General features: G+C 45.5%; 1 protein-coding gene across 1 annotated transcript in view; it reads right to left on the reverse strand.

The window, feature by feature from the left end:
- Positions 1 to 20,218, reverse strand: part of SCML2 (Scm polycomb group protein like 2) — a 2,608,432-nt gene that overhangs the window by 544,127 nt on the left and 2,044,087 nt on the right. Inside the window, exon 11 of the mRNA XM_044073060.1 lies at positions 8,352 to 8,534. Coding sequence (XP_043928995.1) covers positions 8,352 to 8,534 — 183 coding nt within the window. The remainder of the gene's footprint in view (positions 1 to 8,351; positions 8,535 to 20,218) is intronic.

Genomic DNA, 20,218 nt, shown 5'->3' on the forward strand with positions numbered 1-20,218 from the left:
GTATCTGAGGAATGTTTGGTACAACAGGGTCAAGGCTGTGTGCTTGGTTCCAGGCACAGAATCTCTTCCATTTATCCGAGTAGGCTTTCCTGGTGCTAGGCCTTCTGGCCTCCAGAATGACATCCATAACAGCTTTGGAGAGAGGCAATGCTTGCTTGGTGAAGAGATTTTCCATGCAGCTAGATTTAAGGTCTTTAGCTGGCTGTGAAGTATCTGATTGTTGTGTTGTGTCAACAGCTGTGGGATTTGAGGCAAAATACAGGGTGGTTCTTGTGCTAAGTTCTTTAAGATTGGGTACCAGTGCTGGCGTGGCCAGTCTGGTGCAATCAGGATCATCTTTGGCTCTTCCTGCCTGGCTTTTATGTGTACCTTTGGAAGGAGAGGTAAAGGAGGGAAAGTGTATACTTGTAGTTTTTTCCAGCTGAATGAGAGGGCATCCACTTTCCATGCTTGTGGATGGAACCTCCTTGTGCAGAATTTCTGTAGTTGGCAGTTCATTGGGGTTGCAAACAGATCTATGTCTGGTTTCCCCCATTTTTGTGCTATCATTCTGAATATTTGTGGACTCAATTGCCATTCGTGAGGATCCATGATGTTTCTGCTTAGGTCGTCTGCCAGTGTGGTGTTCTCTCCTGGCAGGAATTGTGCCTGCAGATGAACTTGGTAGTTTAAAGCTGTGTTCCACAAGTTCATGGCTTGTCTGCAGAGGGGGTAGGAGTGTGTGCCCCCTTGCTTGTTTATGTACCACATAACTGTGGTGTTGTCTGCCTTTAGTAGTAGTTGTCCTGGATGTAGCAGGTCCTTGAAAGACATAATTGCATTTTGTACAGCTAGCATCTCTTTTTGATTGATGTGGAGATGTCTTTGTTCTCCGGGCCACTCGCCCTGAATACATTTTCCTGCCATGTGTGCTCCCCAGGCGTAATCCGATGCATCTGTTGTCAGTGTCTCCCTGGCTGTGGGTTGAGTAAAGGGCTGTCCCTTGTTGAGGTGACCAAGCTTGAGCCCACCATTGAAACTCCTGTTGTAGGCAAGGAATTAGTGGTATAACTGTTTCCGAATTTTGGACAGTGTTGAGACCATACACTCTTTAGGCACCATTGTAGTTTCCTCATATGCAGTCTGGCATATAGAATTAGTAGTATGCAAGATGCCATGTAGCCCAAGGCCTGCAGAATTTTTCTTGCAGGGAGTTGGGTCTTTGTTGCCATTAAATGAAAATACTGAGTCAGTTGTCCTTGCTTGTCTGGCGTGAGATAAGCCACCTGGGCTGTTGTGTTTAAGCTGGCACCCAGGAATATCATCTGTTGTGAGGGCACTAGTTTTGACTTTTCGTTTACTGTGTACCCCAGGCAACTTAATAAGTTTTTTACGTACGCCAGATGCTTTAGAAGAATGCCCTTGCTCTCTGCTTGGATTAGGCAGTCGTCCAGGTATGGGTAAATTTGAATTCCTTTTTGCCTGCAAAATGCAATTACTGGTGCCAGGCACTTTGTGAAGACCCTGGGCGCAGTAGATAAGCCAAAGGGCAGGGCAGAGAATTGATAGTGCATTGAACCTGCTAGAAATCTGAGGTATCTTCTGCAGTTTTGTCTGATAGGGACATGCAGGTATGCCTCTTTGAGGTCCAAAGTCACGAGCCATGCTTTCTTGCCCAGCATGGGAAGAAGCTGCTGTAGTGTCAACATTTTGAATTTCGGAATATCCAGGTAAGTGTTCAGAGAAGAAAGGTCCAGAATGGGTCTCCAGGCTTTGTCCTTTCTGGGAACCAGAAAGAGTCTTGAGTAAAATCCTTGTCCTTGCTCTTGTGGTGGTACCTTTTGAATGGCTCTCATGTCCATGAGTACTGAAATTTGTTTTTGAGCCTCTGCCCACTGATTTGGTGGTAGATTTGGCATTCCTTTTAACCTTGGAAGAGTGTGGAAGTGGAACCTGTAACCTTGAGATATGATGCTGAGAACCCATTTGTCTTTGGTGATGCAATGCCAATTGTGATAGAAAAGAGCCAGTTTTCCTCCTAAGGGGGCTGCCAAGAGAGAGCTGTTTGGCAGCTGTAGTGGGAAGTCACTGAGACTTTTTTATAAGGTTGACGTCTGTCTTCCCCTTTCTTTCTGGCCTGGTGCACCCCATTGTCGAGGTCTGTAAGGGCCTTGTGTCTGACCTCTACCTCTTGGACGTCTATATCTGCCCCTTTGAGGTCTGTCTGTGACTGGAAAGGACCAATTTTTTGTTGGCCAATTTCTGCTAAAACGAGGAGGTTGAACCTGTAAGAAATCTTTGACCGTTTGCATAGATTTTGCCTTATCTTCCATCTTTTTTAATACCTCCTCTGCCTTAACTCCAAACAATACATCCCGTTGCAAAGGTGCATCCAGTAATTTGGCCTTAACATGATCTGGTAGCGTACGTTCTTTTAACCAAGCATGCCTTCTAATGACAGAGCCTGTAACTGCTGCTCAACAGGAGGCCTCTAAGGAATCAAAACCACATTGCAAAGTGTGTTTTCCCACTTGTTCAGCTGCATGCAGTAAATCCTGCATTTCTTTCAAATTAGGAGGATCTGAATCTGGAAGCATCTTTTGTTTCAACTGAGACATAAAAAATTGCTGATATTTTAGCATGTGAAACTGGCAATTCAAGGATCTCATGGCTAAGGTTGCAGATGTATAAACTTTCTTGCCCCATCTGTCTAATGCTCTGGAATCTCTGTCAGACGGGACTGGGTTTTTAGCTGTTGAGGCCTTAATCCCTTTGGGTCCCTGAGAAATAGTTTCAGGGTCAGCAACACGGCTTTTGTATAGAAATTTGTGAGAGTCAGGGACTCCGTAATATCTATCTGGCTTAACTGGGGCTGGTGGTAAGGAATCAGGGTTTAAGCTGGATTCAGTGTATACATCATCCACGATATCTAACACTGGCGGAATAGCAAGGGGTCTGTGTTGAGGCAATAAAAGGAAGTCTCTGAACCTTTTCTTAGATTCTGAATAATCCTGACCTTTGCAGTGGAAATGCTCCCTCATGGTATGTAAGGTCTCCCCAAAGGAGTAGTCCTCAGGCGGAGAGGCTGATGGAATGGATTCCTCAGCATCCTCATAAGGGGGTAATGAATACCCTAGGTCTGAGGAGGAGTCAGAGGAAATGGACACCTGGTCTGAAGATTCATAGTCTGCTTCTTGTCTGGGCCTTTTATCTGGAGGGGGTTGGGACCCTCTGATCGGGGTGATTAGGTCTTCGGCCATTTTTAGCATTTGTTTCTTAGGCATGAAAGCCTGCCCTGGAGATTGCTGTGTCTGTTTCTTTGCTTTTAAGGGAGGCTTAGACTTAACAGAGGGTTTAATTGTTAACTGGGTAGGTCTGAAAACACCCTCTGAAGCTGTGGATTATTCAGCTACTTCGGTTCCCTCTGTAGGATTAAGCTCGGTAATTTGAATTGCAGGAGTGTCCGAAGGCCCAGCCAGCTCCACGTGGGAGTCGGAGGCGGTCTGTGGTTCTATTGAAGCGGTCGTCAGGGACTGCGTAGGCCTAGTCAGTTTTGGGCCTCGGATGCCTGTCCTTGTCCTTGCGCTTTTTATGAATTCCGGTCGTCGGAAGTTCCGACGGCATAGTGTAATCAAATTTTCTGCCAAAATAATGTCGGGCAAAATCAAATAGACGTTTAATAGTGCGCTTGATAAACCTAGCACAAAACCGACAACCAGTGACGTCGTGGTCTGAGCCTAGGCATGGGATACAGTAGGAGTGGAAATCCTTATGAGGCATTTGCTTCCCACAAGAAATACAATTAACTTTTACTGACATCGGTCTGAGGCGAGAAAAAGTTTCTCCAACGGGGTACTTAGCTTTTTAGAAGACTTCGGTTCTGGATTCAGTATGAAAATCTCAGGAGTCGGCCGACTGGCACTTGCGAACTGCTTCTGCTTCGGGCACCGTGCGGCAAGAAAAACTGAAGAAAATGGCGTCGGCTGCATCTTATACCCCCCTGGCGCACTGACATCAGGTAAGAAGCGACAGCATCCAACGCCGGACCAAGACTTTGGAACTCAGGCCGACTGGGGAATTGCCTGACGGCAGGATAACCTAAGTGTAATGACTGCAGCAGTGTCACACGATGAACATCTGGGTTTTTGTTGTCATCAGTTTGAAGTAAGTAGTCAGTTGCCTTTGGTTGTCTGGCATGAGGTAAGCCATCTGGGCAGTTGTATTCAAGCTTGCACCCAGGAATTTTATCTTTTGAGAGGGTACCAGTTGTGATTTCTTTTCGTTTACTGTGTACCCTAGGCATGTTAGAAGCCTTTTCACAAACGCCAGGTGTCAAAGAAGAATGTCCTTGTTCTCTGCTTGAATGAGACAGTCGTCCAAGTAAGGATATATTTGTATACTTCTTTGTCTACAAAATGCAATTACTGGTGCCAGGCACTTTGTAAAGACCCTGGGCGCAGTAGATAAGCCAAAGGGCAGTGCAGAGAATTGGTAATGCATTAAGCCAGCCTTGAATCTGAGGTATCTTCAGCACGATTGTCTTATTGGGACATGCAGGTATGCCTCTTTTAGGTCTAATGTCACCAGCCAAGCATTCTTGCCCAGCATGGGCAGAAGCTGCTGCAAAGTCAGCATTTTGAATTTTGGAATGTCCAGGTATGTGTTCAAAATCGATAAATCCAGTATTGGCCGCCAGGCCTTGTCCTTTCTGGGTACCAAGAACAGTCTTGAGTAAAAACCTTGTCCTTTTTCCTGTTCTGGTACTGGCTGAATGGCCCCCATATCCATGAGGGATGTAACCTGTTTCTGTGCCTCTGTCCATTAATTTTTTGGCAGATCTGGCCAACCGTTTGCCATTGGCAGAATGTGGAAATGGAATCTGTAGCCCTGTGAAACTATGTTTAGTACCCACTTGCCCTGGGTTATTAACTGGCAATTTTGAGCAAAAAGTGCTAATTTCCCCCCTAAGGGTGCTGCCAAAAGATAAGTGCTTGGTGCAGGCAGAGGGAAGTCATTGGGACTGTTTTCTGTAGGTTTGCGCTTTATCTCCTCCAGATTTGGAGGTAGAAGCGCCCCACTGCTTTGACCTGTATGAATCTTGTGCCTGGTATCTGGAACCCTTAGGGCGTCTGGATTTGCCCCTTTGAGCTCTGTCTGACACAGGAAAGTACCAATTTTTTGTAGGCCAGTGTCTACTGAATCTTGGTGGCTGCACTTTTAAGAAGTCTTTAACAGTTTGCATAGACTTAGCTTTGTCTTCCATTTTCTTTAAAACCTCTTCTGCCTTAATACCAGCGTATCATGCTGTAAAGGTGCATCTAGCAATTTTGCTTTAACATGAAATGGCAAATTTTGTTCCTTTAGCCAGGCATGCCTCCTAATCACAGATCCAGTAACTGCGGCCCTGCAGGAGGCCTCTAAGGAGTCAAAACCACATTGCAAAGTATGCTTTCCAACCTGTTCAGCTGCATGCAATAATTCCTGCAATTCTTTATTTTCTGCACATTCAGAAATCAACATCATTTTCTGTTTCAGCAATCCCATAACATGTTGTTGGTACTTAAGCATATGAAACTGACATCTTAAGGCCCTGAATGCCAAGGTTGCAGATGTATAAACCTTTTTTCCCCATCTGTCCAGTGCCCTTGAATCTCTGTCAGAGGGGGTAGGATTTTTTGCTGTTGAGGCCTTAACTCCCTTTGGACCCCAGGAAATAGTTTCAGGATCAGCAGCAGGGTTTCTAAATAAAAATGTATGTGAGTCAGGGACCCTGTAATATCTGTCAGGCTTACTGGGAGCCGGAGGTAAGGAGTCAGGGGACAAGCTTGACTCTGAAAACACATCATCCACAATGTCTAAAACAGGGGGAATGGCTAAAGGCCTGTGGTGAGGGCGAAGGGGGAAATCCCTGAGTCTCTTTTTTTAATTCTGAGAAATCTTGACTCTCCCAGTGAAAATGTCCCTCAAAGTATGCAAGGTTTCTCCAAATGAATAATCCTCAGGAGGAGATGCAGATGGTATAGACTCCTTTGCATCAGAATCCTCATAGGGCGGTATAGATAATTCCTGATCAGAAGAGGAATCAGAAGAAATAGAAAGCTGATCTGAAGATTCATAATCAGTATCTTGCCTAGGCCTCTTATCTGGAGGGGGATGGGTACCCCTGATCAAGGTAATAAGGTCTTCAGCCATTTTGATCATCTGTTTTTTAGGCATAGAGCCTGTGCACGTGGCTCATGCATCGTTTTTTTAGTTTTAGAAGTTGCTTTTGTCTTCCGAGGGAAATACATCCGTCGGTCCAATACCTTGAGTATCTTGCGGCATGCCGGACTCCACATGGGTGTCGGTAGAGGCCTGCAACTCGAAGGTAGCGGGTATCAGGGGCTGTGAAAGCGCCTCACTGAGTACTGGCGAACCGGTGACTGGCTTACGAGAAGCTTTGTCATCGGTTTTGGATCTCGACTGCCTTTCTCTGTCCTTTTCTTTGCGTTTTTTATGTACTCCAGTAGTCGGATTGTTATCCAATGACATTTCTGGGTAGTTAAATATGTTTCCAAAATACTTTGAGGCAAAAATATACCGCCGCTTAATAGTGCGTTGGTTAAATCTAGCACAAAACCGACAGCCAGGCACGTTGTGATTGGGGCCTAGGCAAGGAATAAAGTATAAATGGAAATCCTTATGAGGTATTTGCTTCCCACAAGTAATACAATTATTAACTTTTTCTGACATCGGTATGGAGCAAGAAAAAAGTTTCCCCAACGGGGTACTTAGCTTTAGTGAAGACTTCAGTTCTGAAACTCAAACTCGAATATTTCAGTAGTCAGCCGACCGGCACTTGCGAAATGCTTCTGCTTCGGGCACTGCGTGGCAAGAAAGAGTGAAGAAAATGGCGTCGGCTGCATGTTTTATACCCCTGACGACCTGACGTCATGGAAGAGGAGACAGCAACCGACGAAGGACCCAAGACTTTGGAATTCAGGCCGACTGAGGGAAACCTGCTAGCAGATTACCCAAATTTAATGACTGCAACAGTGAAACACGAAGAACATCATAAGATGGTAGAGGACCAAACAGTTTGGATTCAAATCAGGATGCAGGACAACCAAGGCAATGTTTGTAGTGAAACAAACAGATGAGTAAAAGCTAGAGACAAGGAGAGTACAACTGGGCATTCCTAAACTTTGGAGTAAGCATATGACATGGTCTCAAAAAGATGATTTGGGCAGTCATGCGATGGTTCTAAGTCCCAGAAACATGGTTAGAAATTATGCAGACTATGTACAGGGACCAAATGACAGTTATGAATGGTGTCTGAACACAATTATGAATGGTGTTTGAACTCTCAGAGGGGTTTTCAGTGGCAGTGGGTGGGCATCAAGGTTCATGTCTGAGCACACTATTATTCATACTGGTGAAGGAATACATTACCAAACAGGTCAGATGGGACAGATTAACAAAGCTTCTGTATGCAGATGATGCAGGTGACATTACAAGCAGACTCTGAACAAGAACTTCAGCAAATGTAGGTACATGGAATTAAACTGAGTAAAGACAAGACAGTTGTCATGGTAGCAAAGGGGTGAAATAAAGAGAAGCTGAAAATCTAGACAAAGTAAACTAGTGGCACAAGTTAACATCTCCAAACATCTAGGTAAGTACCTGGATGGTTGAAGAGAAGGGAACTCTGAATGAGAAGGTCAAAACTAGAATCAGAGGGATTGCAGCCAGGTGGCACATAGTGTTGGAGGTAGTGTGTTACAGAAGAATGCCAAAGTAGCTGAACAGTAAAGGTGTCCAAAACAGATGTGTGACCAGTAATGCAGTACGACAGAAAAACCTGGGTAGTGAAGGACGAGTAGTTAAGAAAGGACAAGTTGATGGAGATAAAGTGTCAGAGATTGTAAGTAGGATGCACACTATTGGACGAACAAGAAAATGGAGACAGAGCAGAAGCCAAAGTAGCTCAAACTGTACAGAAGATCAGAGAGAATAGATTACAGTCATTTGGGTAGACGTGCAGAAAAGCAGAAGACAATCTGGTGCAGAAGACTTGGGGAAAAAAACAGGAAGAAAGCAAAGGAAACAGGAATATCCAGGAAAAGGTGGAAGGTTTGTTTGAGAAGACCTGTGACAGTGAGGCATGACCACTGAAGGAAGACTGGAATGTAGCACTGAATTGAGAAAGGTGGCAGCAGTTAACAGGATACCCAACCTCATGTAGAAAACGGGAGAAAAGGGGGTGATGATGATTCCTGTTTTGGCTCTGCTACTCCTTGGGACATTGACATCACAAATAGTATCAAACCAATAGGAATATCATTATCAAACCACTTGGATGAACTTCAACAGGAAGATAAATGTATCAGTACCTGGTTTGCTTCTGCCATATTCTGAAGGACTGTGTGGTGGTCCTGCATAGGGACTGAACGGTTGGCTACTAAATAGGTTCTCACACTGAAGACTGTGGCACAACTTCTCCAGAAAACGTAGCACAAAGGATGCACTATTTACAGATGGAAGACAAACAGTATGCTTCTCACCATCGAAGAATGCTGTTAAAGGGAAGTATCATAGTATTAATTCGGATGCATCTGCAAAATGTTTGCAACAATTTTCTTTGTTAGCAACATGCAAAACTAATTGTTATTAAAAAAAAGTATCACAGCATGTAGGTAGAGGTGCCTGTGAATGATATCAAATTTTTTTCTCAGCATAATACAAAATCTAATCATTATATATAAAAAAAATGTTCACCAAAAATCTTAAAAATGTTTTTTATTCAGCTGAATTTTTACTTTCGACTTGTGCATGTCTGTGGTGTGTGATGATGGGCAGATACAGCTACGTACACATGCATGACATATACATTTTATACATACATAAAATATATATTTTTTTATATACACACACACGTATATAAAATATGCATGCATTTAAACACACACACACACACACACACACACACACACACAGAATAATAAAGTATCAAGGAAACAGATTTCTAAAACTTCACTTAAATATGTTCAACTACTGTAAAATATCCACTATTACTTACTGTAAATGTAGACAGACTGTGGTGGTGGTGCTGCGGTAGCATTGTCGCACGACAGTTAGACGTTGCCTGTTCGATTCTCAGTTAGAGCGTCTTCTGTGTGGCGACATGCGTGAATGGGCATTCCTTCATTGAAGGTTGTGCTTTAGGCCCGGCAAGCCAGCACGTAAAACTCTACTGCCAATCATTAGTGGACCGGAGTTCCGCTGTGGCGACCCCTAACCGAGAAAAGCCGAAAGACACAAACAAACTTACTATAAATGTAGACGTTTTCAGTGTCTTTACTGTTGCAGTAATAATCTTTGGGATTTCTGGATTTTCAAGCCAGAGTCCATCATGAAGACCGGAGACTTGTTCCTTTCCACCAGGCCCAGCGGATACCCTTTCATCTGACAACAGGATGTTGGGGTATTAATGGTCTCTGGGTGGCAGCGGTTCTTCAGGTCATTCTTGCCTCCTGACCAGAGTCTCACTCTCTTCACTGGAGGCCAGGAGCATGACCTGCCCAGAACTGTCCCCAAAGTAAAGAGAAGGAGCAAAGGGAATCTAACTGGGGCTGGGAGAAGGGACCCCACAGAATGGGAAACAGGGTACTCATTCCAACCCAAAGAGGACAGCCAAGAAAGGATATAATAGGAGGGAAAAGGTGAAGACACCTGAATAAGAAGTTATGTACCTACCATAACGTTCCATGTTAGTTGTCTTCTCTCGCCTTCTTTCTTGCTTGATGGGTCCGGAGCCGATCCTCGGCTCCGACTCGGCACTTGCTAAGCTCGAGAGTCACTTTTACCAGCTCGAGGCAGCCCCATATCCCATGATGCAAGGCGGTAAGTACCCAGATCTCGTTTGATGACAAAGGGCAATAGCACCAAGCATAAAAACACTTCCAAAAGGAAGAAAGAAAACTTACAGGATGGAAGAAGGACCAGGTCTGAATGGTCTTCAGCATAATAATTTCTTATAGAAAGGTCTGTCCAGGCCTGGGGGAAGGAGGGAGGGTCGAAGAAAGAAGGCGAGAAGACAACTAACATGGAACGTTATGGTAGGTACATAACTTCTTAATGTTAAGTTGTCAATCTCGCCTTCATTCTTGCTTGATGGGACCGTGTCCCTAGCACCTCTATCCTGGGTGGCTCAATGGAACAGACTCTTGAGGACTGTAGAGCCAAAACTGGCTCTGTCCCTGGAGGCCAAGTCCAATTTGTAGTGGGAAACAAAAGTATGAGGAGTGGCCCAAGTGGCGCTGCACAAATAGTGTCTAAAGGAAGTCTAGCTTGAAAGGCTGTAGAAGTAGCTAAGCTCCTAGTTGAATGTGCTTTAGGTTTTGAGCACAGCTGTTTTCCCCTGAGCAGATAAATTTCAGAGATGACCGAAGAAAGCCATCTAGACAAGGTCACTTTAGAAACAGGAAGGCCTTTCTTATTATCCGCATAGGAAACAAAAAGTTGATCAGATTTCCTAAATTTTTGTGTTCTGTCCAAATAATATCTGAGTTGACGGTGGACATCAAGATAATGTAGTTTTTGTTCGGCTCTGTCTGAATAGTTTGGGAAAAATACAGAGAGATCAATGGATTGATTCAAATTGGTCTTTGAGGCGACCTTAGGCAAAAAGGTCGGATTAGTTCTCAATGATACTCTGTCTTTGTGAAAAACCAAATAGGGGGGTCGAACCGATAGAGCATGAAGTTCAGACACCCTCCTGGCGATGTAATAGCCACTAGGAATAAAGTTTTCCAAGAAAGAAATTTCAGGGAACAAGAAACAGCTGGCTCGAAGGGGGGAAGAATCAAGGATGTCAGCACTAAATTTAGATCCCACTGAGGAGGAGGATTCCGGATTGGAGGCTTTAGCAGGAAAATTCCTTTCAAGAAGGCCCTGCAGAGCCTATGGGACATAATATTGTGATCTGCGATCCCGACATGAAAGTTCGAGATAGCAGCCAATTGAACTCTGACTGTGGAAGAAGAGGAGCCTGCATGAAAAATCTCTGCTAAGAAGTCCAGGACTGCCTGAACAGGGGCAGTGAAAGGATCAATACTCTTGGCCTTAGCCCAATAAGAGAAACATTTCCATTTGCTTGCATAAATCCTCCTGGTAGAGGATTTTAAAGAAGCTACTATGATGTCTCTAACTGGGTTAGAGATCAAAGGAAGCCTGGCTAAGGAAGGAAGTGGAGCAACCATGCTGTGAGGTTGAGAGAAGGGATAGACCGGTGCAGCTGACCGGATTGGTGAATCAGAAGATCTGGCACTGGGTCCAGATGCCACGGCTGCACCAAAAGGTGACTATGGAGGAACGGGAACCAAACTTGTCGAGGCCAGTAAGGGGCAATGAGAATCAAATTGGCTCTCAAAACGGTTGCCTTCTGGATAACTTGAGGGATCAGAGGAAATGGAGGGAAGGCATAAAGAAGTCCCTGGGGCCAATCCTGGGTCAGAGCGTCTCTGGGGGGATGGCCTGGAAGAGGGAAGAGAGAGAAGAAGTCTGGGCATTTGCTGTTTTGGGGAGTAGCAAAAGATCGCAACATGGGCGACCCCATTCCAGAAAAATCTCTTCCGCTATAGATTGCTTGAGAGACCACTCGTGAGGCATGAGAATAGCTCTGCTCAATCTGTCCGCTACAATGTTGGTTTTCCCAGGGATATGCGTTGCTACCAGAAACCGATGAGAGGAGATTGCCCATTGCCATAGTCTGAGCGCTTCTCGACACAAGGGGTAGGACTTGGTTCCGCCCTGTTTGTTGATATACCAAACTACAGACATGTTGTCTGTGTGGACTGCAATTGTCCCTACGGGAAGAAAGTCGTTGAGGGCTTGCAACGTTAAAAGCACTGCTCTCATCTCCAGGACATTTATGTGCAGGTGGTATTCGAACGGCTGCCACGTCCCATGAACCATCCTGCCCTGATAATGACCCCCCCCACCCGATCAGGGAGGCATCCGTGGTGACAGTGGCTACCGGGATGGGGTACAAAGTGTCTGCCTTGGTGAACCTGGGGAGATGTGATCCACCAAGCAAGATGATCTTTGCAAGTCTGTGTCACCAGAATCTGGTGACGATTGGAAGTTGTTGGTACGACCACTGTGTGAACAGCATCCACTGAAGAAGGCGCATGTAGAAGCGAGCCAGGAAGAAGAGTAATGGCCGCAGCCATGAGGCCTAATACCTTTAGAACCATTCTGGCCTGTACTTTCTTGTTGGCTAGAATGATCCTGACTTGACTTTGAATGTCTGAAACTCTTTGATCTGTAAGGGTAGCTGACATCCGAACAGTGTTTAAGTTTGCGCCTATGAAAGTAATAGACTGGCAGGGCGATAAGGATGACTTTTCAAGTTTATCGAGATGCCCAAAAGAGTACAAAGCTTTATTGTGTAATCCCTGGCTTGAATAAGCTGATGCCTGGTGGTGGCTGAAAGGAGCCAGTCGTCGAGATACAGAAACACCTGGAATCCTTGACGTCTCAGGTGAGCCGTGACCACTGCCATGCATTTGGTGAACACTCTGGGGCTGTAGTGAGACCAAAGGGCAGGGCTCTGAACTGGAAATGACTGGACCCCAGCCGAAAGCGGAGAAATCTCCTGGAGCGTCTGTGGATTTTGATGTGATAGTACGCATCCTGAAGATCTATTGAGCACATCCAGTTGTCCTTCTGTAAGAAGGGCAGAATTGACTGAAGAGTGACCATTCGAATCTTGTCTTCCTCACAGACTTGTTGAGTCTGCTGAGATCCAATATTGGTCTCCAGTCTCCCGTCTTTTGGGGACCAAAAGAACCTTGAGTAGATTCCGGCTCTGAATGATCTGTCGTAACTGGCTGAATGGCTCTTTTTGCAGAAGTTTTAAGACTTCTAACTCTGCAATTTCCTTAGACCGGGTGGTACATCTGGAAGGGAATTTGAGTGATAGAAAGGACTTTCCTCGAAAGAAATTTTGTAACCCTCGGATATGATCGACTGTACCCATCTGTCTTGAGTGTGGGAGCGCCAGGCTTCTGGGTACAGCGATAGTCTTCCCGACTGCCTCCAAGGATGGACAGCCGGGCAACATCTCAGGGATGCTAAAGGGCTTGTCAGAGAGAGGCTCTCTGTTTCCTGGTTTTGGACCCCCTCTGCCTCTAGAGCGGCGTCTGTTGTTATCCCCTCTGTCTCTAGGGGTAAACTGACCACGTGAATCCGGTGTGACTCCTTGGGATTTGCGGAACCACATTTTGCCACCTTTCTGTCCTTTGGGGTAAGGTCTAGAAGGGGTGGAAAACGGACTCCTCGGCAGAAAGAGACCTGCCGTCCTGCTCACACCTGGTCAAAGTTTCCTTCACTTGAGGGCCAAACAAAGCTGACCCATCAAAGGGAGAATTTGTGAAGGACGCCTTGAAGGGATCTGCAAAGTCACATAGCCGCATCCAGGCTTGGCGTCTAAGGGCCACACCTGTACCTGCGGCCCTACTCCATCAGCAGCATATGATATAAGCCGCATGGAGGAGTTTGCAATGGAATTAAGGGTTCCTAGCTGCGAAGCAATTTTTCCTGAGCTCCTGCAGCTGTAGGATCCTGTACAACATCACCTAGCTCCTTAAGGATATCCCTTTGGAGTCTGGTGAAGTGACATAGGTAATTCAGCGAACGCATAGCAAAGGTCACTGAGGAAAACATCCGCCACCGTACCTATCCATGGTCCTAGAGTCCTTATTAGGAGGATGGACGGGTACGGAAGGATCTGCAAGTTCCTTCTTGGTGGCAGCAGCCACCACCATGGCATCAGCGGGGACACCCTTAGTGAAGAATTGCTTATCACACGGGGCAGTAATAAATTTTGAAGGCCTCCTAGGGACTGGCTCTACAGAGTCAGGAGAAGCCCACGCCTTTCGGGCAATAACTTGCATAAGGGGTCGAAGGCGGAGACACCCAGGAGGTGGAGGGCCGAGATCCAAACGCCTCTAGGTATACTGACTCATCCTCAGAGGGATTATTGGTGGGCCAGTTTCCCCTCTGTTTAAGGAGTTCTAGGATGTCAGAGAAGGAGACATCCTCAGAGGGGGATCTTGGGGATCCCTCTGACTCATCTAAGTCAGTATCTGAAGTGATAGACTCGGGGGAGTCTATATGTTTCCTCTTACAAGTCCTCTTTCTAGGAGGATCTCCCGAAACATCAGGAGAATCCTCGGAAGAGGGGGATATTCCCAATGGGGAAACCTGAGGCGGAGGATCTCTGGGTCCTGTAGCAAGAGAAGTGGCAGAGATGTCAACAGGCACTACAGAGGGAGGAGCTAAGGGAACAGACTGCTGGCTGATACCAGTGGCCAGCACACTCTTCATCACCTCGAATGCTCCCCTCCCAGGAAGGTCCGAGAGAACCCGTTCCGAAGAGCTAGGAACTCCAGGGACCACCGAAAGGGAAGTCTCCGAGGCAGATGTCGGAGCCGAGCTCACCAAGGCCGAGGCTCCAAGAGGAAGAGCGGGTTCGGACAAGGGTCCGATGCCACTCACCCCTCGGAGGAGACCATGGAAGCCCGCCACGAATCCCTCTAAGGAAGGTCTCAAGAGGAGATAAGAGTAGAGGCTGAAGGAACAGAAGGGGTATCTGTCCTTCAGCCGTAGCAGTAACCATTCCCGAAGACTCCAACTCCAAGCTCTGGGGTAGAGTTGAAGGAGGAACTGCAACGGGGTGTGGACCAATAGCCGCCTGTTGAGACGGACTATGTAACATTTGGGCCAGTGCCTGTGACTTAAGTAATCTACTGACCACTCTCTCTAAATCATGGTCAGAAAGCCTGGATGACCTTGAAGATCGGCTCCGATGGCTCCGTTCGAGAGGAGAGGTGAAGCCGAGCCGAAGTATTGGCTCCAAGGAAGGAGACCTAGACCTCTTCCTCGAAGGAGCCATCGGAACCGATGAAACTATTGAACCTGTCGGAGCCGACAACTTATCGGAGCCGACAGGTAGCCTCGATGCATCGGCTCCAGCCGGAGCCGATACAGCCACAAAAGTAACGGTGTCGGAGCCGATCGGAGCCGACACCGATGCCTGAGCCACATGGTGGTCGGAACCGATCGGAGCCGACACCGAAGTGGTCGATGCAGAATCGGCACCGATAGCCATCGGTGCCGAAGGCTTAGTTAAGCCAGAATCGGCTCCAGCCGGAGCCGATCTCGACTCAGAACGAGTCGGAGCCGAGGCCGCAGGCTTGGACACAGAAGCCTGGGCCTTGGAAGACTTAGCAGTCTTGGATGGAGCCGACTTAGCCGGAGAGCCCTCCGGCTTAAGAAGGCCCCTCAAAATCAACTTATTCCTTCTTTCCTGCAGGACTCCCTGGCTGAAAGAATGCCAAATAGCACAGGAGTCCTGCAGGTGAAGAGGCCCTAGGCAGTACAGGCAAGAAGTGTGACCGTCTGTCAGAGACATTTTCTGACAGCACGAGTCACACTTCTTAAAGCCTGAGACCCTTTCTTTAGACATGGTGCAAACACAGACACACACACCAGTCAAAGAAATTAAATTAAATATACCAAAAGGTATAACTAAAAAACACACACACACACCCTAACAGGGGGGGATGGGATGGGAGAAAGTCTGACTAAAAAAAAAAAAAAAGAAGAGACAGAAAATTTTCTGTCAGAAAATGTTTAAAACTAATTTAAAACTAACAATAAAGGGTTTTTTAGTTAAAAGGGGCTAAAATAGCGAAGTAGCAAATCACTTACCAGGAGCTGGTAAAAGGAGGACCTCATAAGCGAAGCGGCAAACGAGATCTGGGTACTTACCGCCTTGCATCATGGGATATGGGGCTGCCTTGAGCTGGTAAAAGTGACTCTCGAGCTTAGCAAGTGCCGAGTCGGAGCCGAGGATCGGCTCCGGACCCATCAAGCAAGAATGAAGGCGAGATTGACAACTTAACATCAACTACATTTTTATTAAGTAGATACACAACTATTCTATGTTCATTGTGTTTCACTGTTGCAGTAATTACCTTTGTGAAGTTTCCCAGAGCTAATGGGTGGTTGGACAGATGGAAGGACCAGGGAGATCAGTCCCTATAAAATTGCTCAGGCAAACCTTGCCTGGGGGGTTGATGCTTAAACCCTGCCTAGCCTTGGAGGCAGCTAGACGGAGGACAAACTGCCTCAAAGATGCAATGAGTTGGTATTCCTGTTAGACAATCTTTCACTGTCTGCAGTCTTCACTTTCTCCTCCAGTACATTGCAGAAACGTTCAGCTTGGGGTCAAGACAGACAATCCATGCCTAAAGGTGGCATCAAGGATTTTCACTTTTACATGTCTGGCAGAGGTTGTTCTCTTAGCTAGGCATGACTTCTGATGACTGCCCCTCTAGCCTAGCTTTTGCCCTGATTGATGCTTCCAAAGCATTGCACCATAGTGCTTGGCAACCTGAGAACTGGTATTGCAAAGCTCTGGCAACTCTTTCTAACGAGCTTTGACTATCATCCCCTCTACCTTTTGTTTTATTTGATCCAGGAGGGACTCCTGGTATTTAATCATAAGAAACTACCAATTTAATAATCTCACAGCTGGGGTAGCATAAGTGTAGACCTTTCAGCCAAATCTGCTCAGGGCTCTGCTCACCTTATCAGTCCATAAGGGGTTCTAAGAAGTGTGGCTTTTGGCTCCCTTTGATCCAGAGGATGCAACCTCAGGATCTACCATACAGCTCTGTACAGGTACCCGACGGAGTCAACCATCATGCAGAACCAGTCAGGCTATCTTGGGGGCAGGGTGCTGAGAGTCAGGCTGCACAGATGTGTCCTGAACATTATCCACTACTTCCCAAGACTGGAGGAATGAACAGAGGTTTCTACTCAGAACAACTAAGAAACTACCTAACTTTTTTATTGTGGATATTCCTGAGCTTCCCAGCTGAAGGGCTCTCATCTTATGACGAGTTTCCCCAAATGAGAAGTTCTCAAGTGGTGACGCTGACGCAAAAGTTGCTCCTGACTCAGAGATGGCATAAGACCTTCTGGATAGCTTGTCAATATAAGTCAACTAGTCCTTGTCTGAGTTATAAGAATCAGGGAATTCCTGACGAGAAACGGCCCTGTCTTCCTTTGACAGAAGAGATTCTTAGAGTAGGGTATTTTACAGGGCTCAGCTGTCCAGACCTCATGAAATTCATGATGTCATTAGCTAACCTAACAAGTCCCACAGGTAGACCTGAGTGTGTTGTAACTGAGGCCCAAGTGGCTAAGTCAACAGCAATTTCTTCATTGTTGGGGAGCCTAAACCTGGGTGTACAGCTGGTCATTAAAAATGTGACATGAATCTGGTCTCCTGGGATCTTTTCACGAGCACAAATGAGGATGATGCCATTCTCCCTCTCAGTCACCAAGATCTGGGGGTCAGAAGCTGGGGCCTGCATAGTGGCTCATGACCCATCAAACATCAGGGAATGCTCACCCTGAGAAGATGTCGAAAGTGATGATGGCATGCCACCCACTGGAACGGTCTCACTAGAGATCTCAGCAGCAAGTTCAGTTATCAGAGGAGGCTGCAAAGGCACTGCTCCTCTTTCAACAATCTCCAGCCTGGGAAGGCTCTTGGAAACTGAGAAGCTGTCATCTGGCCCTCTTGGGTGCTTCTTCCTTTTACATGAGCAAGAGACCAGCAGACACCATAGCAGATGTACAGCACCAATGCTCTGGATGTTGTTCTACATACTTTTGAAGTGACTTGACACTATGCATAATGGTTCCCAAAATAAAGTAAGAACTCTGAAGACAGCTGTGTGTGTGGTGTCCTGGACCCAGTTGGAACAAAGACAGTAGAAGGCTCAGTGAGGTATTTGCTTTCCACGTTTTAAGTGCACACTGATTTAAAGTTACCTAACATTGCTTAGCAAAAGGAATTCTAAAAAGATATTACCCAACGGGGTAGTTAACTTTGATGAGGTACTAATCGATGCTAGTACTTCATGTTCTGACAGCAAGAAAGAATAATTGTGTAAAATCTTACCATAACCACAGATGTACTTCTCTTCTATATGCTGCAATATTCATAACATGCTCCTCCAGGGCCCATCACCAGAAATGCTCCTGGACAATCTTTCCTACACAAAATCTCTTCTGAGAGGGCTAAGGTTTATCATCAACTACCAAAAGTTTTCCCTGATCCCCTCCCATGATCATGTCTTCCTGGGGTGCAGGATCCTGACAATCACAATGATAGCTTGTTTACCCCTAGAAAAGATTGTGTGTCTCACCTCATATTTCCAGGACCTAATACCACTTCAATTCCTGACCGCCAGGGAATTCCTACGCCTCCTGGGGTTCATGGCCTTAACTATTCCAATATTTCCCTTTGCCAGGCTACACAAGAGGAAATTTCAATGGTTCCTGAGAACAGTTTGGAAGCAACACGATCCTGCCCATAAAGACATCCACTCATGGTCCAGTCCATCCTATCAGTGTTTTTTGGAGAGGCCCACACTCTGACTTTCCCTGATTGGGCAAGACATTCAATAAAAAAAGTGTCATCATGGGTGTCTTTACTGAGGTGTTGGCAGTGGTGGCCAAAGCACTGAAGGAAAAAAAAAAACGTTGATGTAACTCCTTAACTGGACAGCTGACTTTTGGAGGACCTTCTCGTTTTCATGCAAGTTGCAAAAAATCCTTGCAGTGTGTGATCCACTGGCCGCAGTCTTTGGTGTTAACTACAGACTGAGGGAAGATTTAACTAGCGCCTCTTCAGAGGATTGCCTTTATAAGCAGAGTTGTAACTTCTTTAATGCTGATCACCTAAATGCCCACTAGGTAGATCTGTCTGGGGATCTGCTTCAGCAACGATTGGGGACACAGACAAAAACATTACACAAATATGGGCTCCTGTGCATATATACGTTATTGACTTACCCATGTTTGTGTACACTCACTAGTAGTTTACAAAGACACTTTGGCAAAGATTAACAGAAAGACTTAACAAAAAATCAATGCTGTAACGAGCAATGTTGTATGCTGGAATGCAATGTGAAAAAGTATACGTTACAGTACTTTAATGCTAACAGTAACAAATTTAATTATGTTTTAATGGAACATTTTATTAAAGGAATATAATGCTCAAATTTTAATTATGTGTCTAAACGGTTAACTATTAAAATGTGGATCGACACTTGCATGAAACTGGGAAGGTCAAATATGCGTTTTCCAGTTCCCGTAAAGCCGATCTGGAAATGTTCAAATCCACAGTAGTGAATGCTAGTGTGCATTCGCTAATGTGTTTTAGACATTCTGATATCGGCTCACACTACAATGGGGAATTGGGAAATATACCCCTTTCCCCACTGCAGTGCGATCTCGGAGTTGGAATATATAATCAGAAGGGGTTGTGGGGGGGTGCATGGAACCTTACCCCCCTGCAAAACAATAAAAACTACTGCTGTATAATTAAAAGCTTTAAGAGATGTTAAACAAAATAGCCTGTGTGTCTGACTTTACGTCCTGCTATTTCGTTTAATGCTGAATGTGGACATCGGAGAAAGGTCGGTCGGAATTATAAGTAGGTCAATAGTATGCATACGACATTACTTTTTGATTACTTTGTCATTTTTTTTTTTTTTACTTTCCACATTTTAATAGTAAACCGTCTAAACATACAGCACCCAACTAACATAGTCACTGTGGTTTTATTTACTCAATGGATAAAATCAGACTATGCGCAGCAACATATTTTCACTACAGCCAAGGATGTTACAGAGATCTGACATCAGCTTTCTGACTGTTAAATCTAAATTTATGTTACAAAGTTAAAGTAGTAGAGTAAATTGAAGAACAGACACAGGGCACATACTGGCTGTGGAATAGACAGGACTAAAGGAAGCATAGAAAATACAAGCTTACTGACGCAAGCCTAAGAAAATACCACATTCATTTATTCACAAACTCAAAGCAAAGAATGATGTCCTAACACCTACAAAGCACTCAAGTTTGAAATGGCCACATCTGACCCCTGGATCCTGTATAAAGAAACATTGCTAAAGCCATCTCTTATGTAGATCTTGTTGTGCTTCCTGTTCACCTGCAAATGGTTAAAAACCAATGCCATTGATCCAGTTTTAAAATCAACAGTATGAAATCTAAAGGGACTTGAAGCAGCCAATCAGGCTGATCAAAGGAGATAGCAGCACAGTTGCACCTGAATGTTTAGTTTATATCACGCTCGTACTGCACTGGTGGG

Source organism: Protopterus annectens, chromosome 5.part1 (genome assembly GCF_019279795.1).
Source record: "Protopterus annectens isolate FY-2018-M chromosome 5.part1, PAN1.0, whole genome shotgun sequence".
In the NCBI taxonomy this organism is placed as follows: domain Eukaryota; kingdom Metazoa; phylum Chordata; order Ceratodontiformes; family Protopteridae; genus Protopterus; species Protopterus annectens.